Here is a 9,077-nt window from a genome sequence, read left to right on the forward strand (position 1 = left end):
GTATATGAAGATGGGAGATAACAGAACTGATTACCTACCCATCAGCCCTGCTGTCTCTCTGCAAGTATTTTAAGTTTCTCGCGTTGACCTGGCTGAAATAATCTATTTATTTTTTTGTTAAAAATACATTTCACATTTATAACTAAAATAGTTAAAAATGAAAAAATACATATGTTTGTTTTGTTAAAATAAAATACGTTTGTAAATATACGTTTGTTGTTGAAGAAAAATATCCAAAATACATATGTTTGTTTTTGATTAAAACAATTTAAATGTCTGTTGGTGGTGGTGATGATGGTTTTTGTTGTCCACCTAATGCAGCATGGCAAAAATATCCCCCAAATATCCTTGATTAATCTAGTAAATTGGAAATAGTTCACCTCCCAGTGACTTTACAAGTATCTGCTTCAGTTAGCTTTAGTAAATAAAACAACCGAATCATAATTCAGTTCTCTAATGTAGCTGCAAAATTAATCTGAAAAAATATCAAAATAAGTCACAGCTTTAAAATGTATAGTGTACCTTCTAATAATGAAACCTACATCTGTGTCTGAGTTGTGAATAATACATATTAAGGTGTCGCACTCTGAGTCTGCATCATGAATATGGCTCTGCCCCATGGCCAGGGTCCCCCTCAACTCGCCTGCCACGACTTGATGATATGTGTAAGCGGGGTTCTATGATGTTTTCTTCCCCAGAGACAGGGGTACTCATGGGTGCGCTGCAGTGTTCCTCAGGGCTCTGTCTCCCATACACACTGTCCACTCACCAACTGCTTGAGTATTCTGGTCTTTGTCCCAACAATATGTCAACCCCCTTGACAATGGGGTGCGGTGTTGACTATAATAATCCAGTCTGATACCAGGATGAAGATTACACCTACAGCTTCAGCCCGTACCCTCGTGGCCCTCGCCAGCAGTGCCAGGCGTCCTCCCCGAGAGGAGCGCCTGCTTGGATCTCCTTATTGCTGAGGGACTGGGAACTGCCTGTCCCCAGCTTGGTGCCAGCCACTGCTCCCACTCCTCTGCCGCGAGGCAGTGTCTGTGGAGCCACTGCTGCCGGCACACAGAGCCTCTCTCCATCCAGCATGCTCCCAGCTGACTTCTGCCCCTCTGCCGGCTTCCGGGAGAATTTAAAAATTCCCTGCGGCAGCGACTCCAGCTGCTGTAATCAGCTGGCTGCCACCCTGCCCAGGAAGCAGACGCTTGAAGAGTCGGCGAAACCCAGCTCCTGCTCCATTCCCACCCGCTCAGGAGGTGAGTATCCCGAGGCGCAGGTGGCTCTCCTTTCCCTTTCAGGAACGCCGTGGTTTGCCCCCAGGATTTCTGAGGCCTGTGGGGGTCTCTCGCCACCACATAAGGTTATATTAAAAATGTACTTTTTGCAGAAAACAATAATTCAGGGCTTCCTGACCAGTGATTTAAGTCAATTTGATTTAAAACAAATCCACCCTGTTTAAAACAACTATATTTTTCTTCAGTTTCTGCAACCCATTGCAGCATATAACGCAAGAGAGCTAGCAGTGACATAGGCTGAATCTATGAACCTGCAAACACTTGCATAATTTTACTTATTCAAACTACCATGGAGAACTTCAGCCCTACCCTGGTGAAGCATATACATAAATGTTTAAAGAAACAAGGACTAGTACTATATTGTCAACCCCAAGCATTAGTAAATCAGGCTAGGCTTCCCAAATCATAAGATCATCTTAAAAATCATTATTTTGTTATGCATCTTTCAGCTTTAGATTTGTGCTTTCAGTATTTGTGCCTTTAGGATTTGCCTTTTTCAGCTTCTATCTACAACCAGAAAGACTAAAAACTTTTATAGTGGAAAATGATTCTCACAATTTCATAAAAATACCAAATATGGTACGAATTGGCTTGTAGCTTTTCTAATCAAGTTGTCTGAGCTAATAAAAAGCCATAAAGGAAACCACACAAAAGTAAATGGCACATTTGATTTTTAAACTGTAATATCAGTTTAATAATCTAAAAGGTTAGTTACCAAAGCAGAGGCCATGAAGCACTTCCTTGTTTTTTGAAGTGTGTAAAGAGCTAGCGGGTCCTAGTCCTGGCCCTTCTCTGTTCCTGGGTATTGAAGGCAGCTACAAATTTGCCCTTCTCCTAGTGGTTTTTTCATGCAAGTAAATATTGTTGTCACGAATCTGTTGTGTGATTGTGGCAGGTCTGTGAGACAAGCTGTGAAGATGGAGTCTGCAACATGAAAATAGTTGAAAACTTCTTTAGCTAAAATATTTTTTATATAAATAGCAGAAACAGAACTTTAAAGATCCCATCTTTTCACATGGATAACACATCAGACTTGTCCTCCCAACGCCCCCAAGTCTGTTGGTTTTTTTCACTGCTATCACTGGGCTCCTGCAGCTCTTCTCAAATGTGGAAAGATGCCCAAAAGCAGTAATCATCTTAAAGGGCCTCTCATCTCTGCAGGGAGCAGATGAGTCTGTTGGTGGCTAAGAAGGCTTGTACTACAAGAAGGCTTGTGACTTCTCTATAGTTCACTGGGCTGGGTCCCACCAGAGTCAACATCATGACAAGCCAGGGTGACCCCAGAGCTTAGCACTGCTCAATACGTGTGTGTATGCTCCCAACAAAGGATCCAGGTGCTAATTAGCCCCCTACTCACGATGAACTGGATGTTCCTGTCATGAGTCCTGGGATCCTCTAAAAATGCATATGCAGATAAGGTGCAGGGCACCCTGGTCTTGTTTCAACCTCATGAAAAGTGGGGCCAGGCTAATCATATGCGACAGGCTGACGGGGATGCTTGGTGAACTGTTTGGGGCCCTGTTTGGTGATGTTTGCCAGGTATTTAAAGCTGGTGAAGAAATAGGCATCATTGGAAAGAGGAAAGAAAGGCGCAGCCCAGCTGTGGGAGTGAAGAAGTAAAAATGTAAGAAATGTAGTAGCTCATCATGACTTGAAAAATAGTCAGCATTGAGAGGGACTGTGCTTAATGGGCACTACCATATATCTAATTCAGATTACTTGCACTAATCTATCTTTGATCTTTTGGCTAAGATCAAACGTAGCACCAAGGAGGTGTCAGGACTGGCTCTGGCCCTTTGGTGCTGGCCTAGTATTGCAGCATCTCCAGGCCCAGTCCCAGTTCGTGGGGAGGGAACACCTACCTGTGTGTTTTTGGGGTGTTTTTTTAAGGGCAAAAAAACCCCAGACTTACAAAGGGTTCTTCTCAGCATGTTTGCCCAATGTGGGTCATGTGTTTTATAGTCATGCTCAGTGTTGGCTGCTTTTACTCAGCTTCATAGTTGGTTTCCATTGCTGATCACATGTTGCTTTTGGCAGTTTAATGATAGACAGTGTGTTTAGTGAGCTTTCCTTGTTGTCATCATCAGCAATCCCTCATGGTCAAGGATGACCACTGCCGCAGGTCAAGTAAAGGGTAGCAGATGAGTCCATTGATGGCAAAGAAGGCCAGTCCTAGAGCCACAGGCTCTTTGGCAGTCTCCATAGATGGTGGTTAAAGGGAGGATCGGACCGTGGATTTCTCAGTCTTGTTTCCTTTCCTTCCATTTCTGTCATATTTCTGTGTCCAGGGCAAGACAGTTTTCCTCAAAGTAAGATGTACCTTCTCTCACAAGTTGTCACCACGTAACTCTGTCCTGGGTTAGTTTTTCCCAATTGGTGACGTCAATGCCAAACTTCTTTATGTTCACCGTGAGGGTGTCTTTGAAGTGTTTCCTCTGGGCCCTGCATGTCCTTTGTCCTTGGCTGAATTGGGAGTATTAGTAGGTGTTCTGGTAAACGTACATCAGGCATGTACTCTCAATCCCCTGTCCACCAGAGTTGATGTTAAATGATCAATGCTTCCATACTGGTGGTGTTAGCATCGGTGAGGACACTGGCATTTGTGCAATGATCCTCCTGCAAAGGATCTTCTGGAGGTAGCGCTGGTGAAGGTGTTCCAGGCTTTTCAAATGGTGCCTGTAGGTCACCCAAGCTTCACAGCCATAAAAAAAGAGTTGGGGTTACCACAGCCTTATATAATAGGAGCTTTGCTCACATCCTGATGTCATGTTCATTGAACACATGATGATACAGTCTTCTGAAGGCAGAGCTGGCACATCAGATCCTATATGGATCTCCTTGTCGACGTTGGCCTTCTTTGAGAGATGGCTGCTGAGGTACGCAAAGTGTCCAACGTTCTCCAGCTCCTGTCCATCAATGAGGATCTTTGCAAGGGGAGTTGATTAGTTCGGATAAACAGTGTATTCAATGAGATTTCCTTGTATGTGATTATAAGATGGTGGGCTTTTTTCCCCATGCCAGTTGAGGGGAAAAGCCTCATCCCATGAGTAAATATGGCATTTCCTATTTTAAATAAAGGAGAACAGCTCAGGTTTCACTTAATATAGGGCAGTCACTATTTCAGCAAAAGTACCATCGTTTTAAGAGTACCTTATTTTCAGAGTGTGTGATCACCTGAAGTTGACTCTGACTCCAGCTGGCATTCTGGGAACTGAGCACATTTGAAAATCAAGCCATAATGACCACAGTCTGCATTCAGACAATCATTAGGTTGGAAGGGACCTCCAAGGGTCATCTGGTTTAACCTCCAAAAATAAAATGAGTAATGCTGTACAAAGAAGGATGACCTGTACCATACAATACCATACTATATATGTTGCTGAAAGGGGAGGTGACACCACTCATGTGAAAATGATCAGGTATTTGGTCAAACAAAGAATAAATACTTAAAAAAAACATTTTATAGATTTTAGAGACTGGATCCTCAGCTACCATACGTGATGTAGTTTCATTTCATTGATCAGGTCATATGACTAGTTGGACCTAACGTCTTTCTTTCTTTCTTGTAGGGTGTGCTGATCTCCAAAGCCTTGACACTATGCAGCCAATGGAAAGGAAAAGACAGGGCTACATCCATGAGTTCATCCAGACGGAAGAGCGATACATGGATGATCTTCAGCTGGTCTTAGAGGTAAGATTGACTTGGAACAAAATGTGGTTTGGGAAAATCACAAAACAAACTTTGTCTGCCAAACCCTTCTTCCAGAACATTTGATGCATAACTGAGTTACAGAAGGGTTATTTACCATATGGAGGTAAATCTGTGCATGTTTAAAAGTAGGACAGGCTCAGATATTATCAGTAATAACATTGCAGAATTCATTTTCTCATGACATTAAACTCTTCAATTATTGAGAATCACCATGTAATCTAAAGTGAAGCTGCCAAGTGTGTCATATCAGACCTGTTTGATTGAATTGCTGCTGTCTGTCACCAAGACATTCATTGCCTATAATGATCTTTTAAATAACACTGCCTGAAGGTCTCCTTTGTCACCACCTTTATAGAGTGCTGGGTTGAGGCCAGTCCATCCCTGATGGCTTATCAAATGTCACTGACACCAATTATTCTGTTGCTTGCTCTGGGATAACTTTGGTATTTCGGTACTTATCTTCCTCCCCTAGAAAATACCACTTTTTCTCTGGCAGGACTTCCACTGTGGTAACCAATGCAAAAAGACATTTCATTTTTTATCAGGTCCTGCTTTTCTCTCACTGATGACTAGAGACTAAAAAGGCTAGGACTTTTCAGTTTAGAAAGGAGAAAGACAAGGGGAGATATGAGAGGTCTGTAAAATCATGAAGGGTCCGGGTCCAAAATCGTGAAGGGAGCTGTTGTTCATCGAGTCCCAGAATACTAGAACTAGTGGGCACCCACTGAAATTAGTGGGTGACAAGTTTAAAACTAACAAGAGAAAGTACTTTTTAGGCAACTTGTAGTTAACTTGTAGGATTCATTACCACAGACAGTGGTGGAGGCAGTTAGCATAGCCAGGTTCAAAAATGGACTATATAAATTCATGTATAATAGATGTATCAATGGCTATTGAACAGAATGGTTAGAAATGTTTCCTCTGGCATCTCTAAACCAATAATGGCAGATGCCACAGAGAGTACTGAATAGGGGATAGATCACTTGAGAGAGACCTGGTTCAGTGCTCTCTCTCTAATAGCATCCACTTCTGCTACTGTTGAAGACATTTTACTGGGCTAGATAGATGGACCATTGGTCTGACCCAGTCTGGCACCTCGTAGGTTCTTATGTACTTTCCCCTTCAAGGTCCCCTCTGAGTTAATATTTAGCACTGTTGCATCAAGTGCTTTACATTTACCAGGCCTCACTTATACCCTGTTCAGCAAGGGAAAGGGAAGGATTGCATGCACCTTACAATGAGGAAGCAAGGACAGGTTGCCCTAACAATAGAGGGGTTTAGGGACAATTCTGGGTTAGAATGTGAGCTACAGCTTAATAACATCCTTGGACCCCACCTATCAGTCTTCTCTAAACTGACTTTATCTTGCCAGATGTGGATTAGCCACCACCCTACTGGCACATCTTAACCATTGGTTACACTAGGGCCTTCCAGATAAAAAAGCATGAGTTTCTACAGCTTGAGCTAACCGGTCAGACTCTCCAGCTAGGGGAGTTGCTCTCTGGGAAAGAGCACTGGTATTGAGCTGAAGCTCCTGAAAGGAGGTATTGCCCTGCATCCTACTTAAACACTTGAGTCCCTGCCACACATTGCACTTAAAGACCATGTCTCAAATTGTAACCCAACCACTTGTTAAAGCAGTGAATGGCATCATAAAACAAGGACTAAGCCACAAAGTTGTTCCACAAAAATATGTAATAACTTTGTGGCTGGTTCCTATCATGCCATTAATTGAACGTGTGGCCATGTGACCCACCATGACTGGGAACCTGGATCAGCTGCTGGGGCCCCCAGCACCATGCACCCCCAACCTTGGAAGCCCACAGCTGATGGGGTTCCCAGCCATAGGAGTGCCCGTGTACTCCTGCATCGGGGAGCCCTGGGGCTTATGGTGCAGTCCCATGGCTGGGAGCCTAGATCAGTTGACAGGGCTCCCAGCCACTGGGGCACACAGTATGCTCCTATGGCTGGAAGTCCCATCAGCCAGGGGGCTCCCAGCAGCAAGAGCTTGGTACTTGCTGGTGCAGAGTCATCCCAAGCTACCCTCTGCACCAATTATAAGGCATGATGGGATCTGATGCTTGATCCCACAATCACACCTCCTGCCATGCTTGTGTGACATGGCAGGAAGTACAGTTATCTGGATCTTGCATCAGACCCCATCATGCCTTTACCTGCACATCTGGAGGGGCCATTAATTAAACATCCAGTTTAAATGGTTGCAGGCATGAGGCACATGAGTAAATAAAACAAGTAGTGTTTGAGCATCCCTGGATTCTAAATTGCTGATTTCTCTCCATTTTGAAGTCAACCTGCAAGGCAAGTCCAGTGCAATTAAAGCACATGAATGGATACCTCAGAGTACTGAGTGCTCTCATGTAGCTGCTAAACCATTTGTAATTTAGAAATGGAAAAGGCACTGGCCATGTACTGCTGTCATTGTATTTGAAGCTGCTCACTTGCCTGTTGTTTGACTGTAGGTTTTCCAGAAACCCATGGCTGAATCAGGCTGTCTCACAGAAGGAGAAATGGGACTGATCTTTGTTAACTGGAAGGAGCTCATCATGTCAAATACAAAGCTATTGAAGTGAGTACTGCCAGCTTTGTGCGTCCTGCATACTAGCTCGCTCGCTCACACATTTTCCCCATAATTTATCCTCCCATTCTGCTCCCTAGAAATCGATTTGATGGTAAGTGTTTCTGCTCTTGCTGATTACTTCTCATTCACTAATCCTGTAGGATGTGAATTCAGAGTAGCTAAGGGCATTTAAAGCATCTCCCAAAGAGAGAGTTTTGCTGAGGAGAATACACAGGAAGAACAACACGTATCTGAGAACCGCAGAATACAGGAGAAGATTTCTCCCTGTAGAAACTCAGTGATGTGGTGGGATTCCATTTTCATGAGTGGTGGGACTGCAGAGGCCCCTGGGTGAGCCCACTGCAGGATGGCCAGCTGAGTCAGGCTGCCACGTTGTTCCCCATCCAGAGCCCTACGTGTGCGTAAGAAGACAGGAGGAGAAAAAATGCCCGTGCAGATGATTGGGGACATCCTACCAGCTGAGCTCTCTCACATGCAAGCCTACATTAGGTTCTGTAGCTGTCAGCTCAGTGGAGCAACATTGCTGCAACAGAGGACAGATGAAGATACAGAGTTCAAAGACTTTTTAAAGGTATCCTATTTGCTAACTTCCCTCTCAACTCAGGCTTCCTTTCATTTCATGGCAGGACCCTTTCAAAAGGAGGGCCTACCATTGTCTGAATGACCAGAAAGCACAGCACTCTAGAAGTTCACCTGTATACATAGGGACACAGGCCTGGAAGAGGCCTCCTGGGCTACCGAGTCCCACGTCCTGCATTCACAGGCAACCAGTTACCCAAAGAATCCATCAAGGCACTTCTTCAGACCCTGCAAAACACAATGCCCATAACACTGACACAACCCACATGCTACGGGTAAAAGCAGGGGAAATGAGGACACAGCAGGGAAAACCACTAGCAATCACAGGGAAGTAATTGGTTAATATATGCTCAGAAGAGCCTAAGGAAAGGGCCATGCTCCATACTACAGAAGAACTCCCCACTGTCCTGACAGAAGGGAAAATACTTGACCCCAGATCTAGTGTTGGTAGTACCATGAGAAGAATAGCAAGATCCAGTAGCTGGCAACCTCTGAGTTTTCTAAGTACTGGCAGCAACATCAGCACTCCACTGCCAAAACCAGTGGCCAGTGTCCCAGTGATTCAGAGGAAGATGAAAAACCCAGAAGCCAACAGCAGTCACAAAAGGGAAAAATTTCCTTTCTGGCCCATACTAGCAACCAGTCAAGCCCACAAATGATCCTCTCCTTTCATAGTTTCTAGGGTCAGAAGGGACCTGAGTAGATCATCTAGTCCGAACCTCTGCCATGGGCAGGAAAGATTACTGGGGTCAAAAGACCCCAGCAGGGTGTTCATCTAACCTCCTCTTAAAGACCCCCAGAGTAGGAGCCAGCACCACTTCTCTTGGAAGTTGGTTCCAGATCCTAGCCGCCCTGACCGTGAAGTAGCGCCTCCTGATATCTAGCCTAAACC

General features: G+C 44.4%; 2 protein-coding genes across 7 annotated transcripts in view; one reads left to right on the forward strand and one right to left on the reverse strand.

The window, feature by feature from the left end:
* The window catches only part of ITSN2 (intersectin 2), a 123,475-nt gene that overhangs the window by 105,143 nt on the left and 9,255 nt on the right, over positions 1-9,077 (forward strand). For all 5 annotated transcript variants that reach the window (XM_019537307.1, XM_019537306.1, XM_019537310.1 and 2 more), the window contains 3 exons: positions 4,865-4,986; positions 7,488-7,594; positions 7,994-8,177. In XM_019537307.1, the coding sequence (XP_019392852.1) occupies positions 4,865-4,986; positions 7,488-7,594; positions 7,994-8,177 (413 nt within the window). The remainder of the gene's footprint in view (positions 1-4,864; positions 4,987-7,487; positions 7,595-7,993; positions 8,178-9,077) is intronic.
* FAM228B (family with sequence similarity 228 member B) overlaps positions 1,952-9,077 on the reverse strand; it is a 40,199-nt gene continuing 33,073 nt past the window's right edge. The window contains exon 10 of one of the 2 annotated variants that reach the window (XM_019537319.1): positions 1,952-2,219. In XM_019537319.1, the coding sequence (XP_019392864.1) occupies positions 2,111-2,219 (109 nt within the window). In that variant the 3' untranslated portion in view covers positions 1,952-2,110. Of the gene's footprint in view, positions 2,223-9,077 lie in introns of both variants that reach the window. The other variant, XM_019537315.1, reaches the window with a different exon arrangement.

This window comes from Crocodylus porosus, unplaced genomic scaffold (assembly GCF_001723895.1).
Source record: "Crocodylus porosus isolate Cpor-Errol unplaced genomic scaffold, CroPor_comp1, whole genome shotgun sequence".
Taxonomy (NCBI): Eukaryota; Metazoa; Chordata; order Crocodylia; family Crocodylidae; genus Crocodylus; species Crocodylus porosus.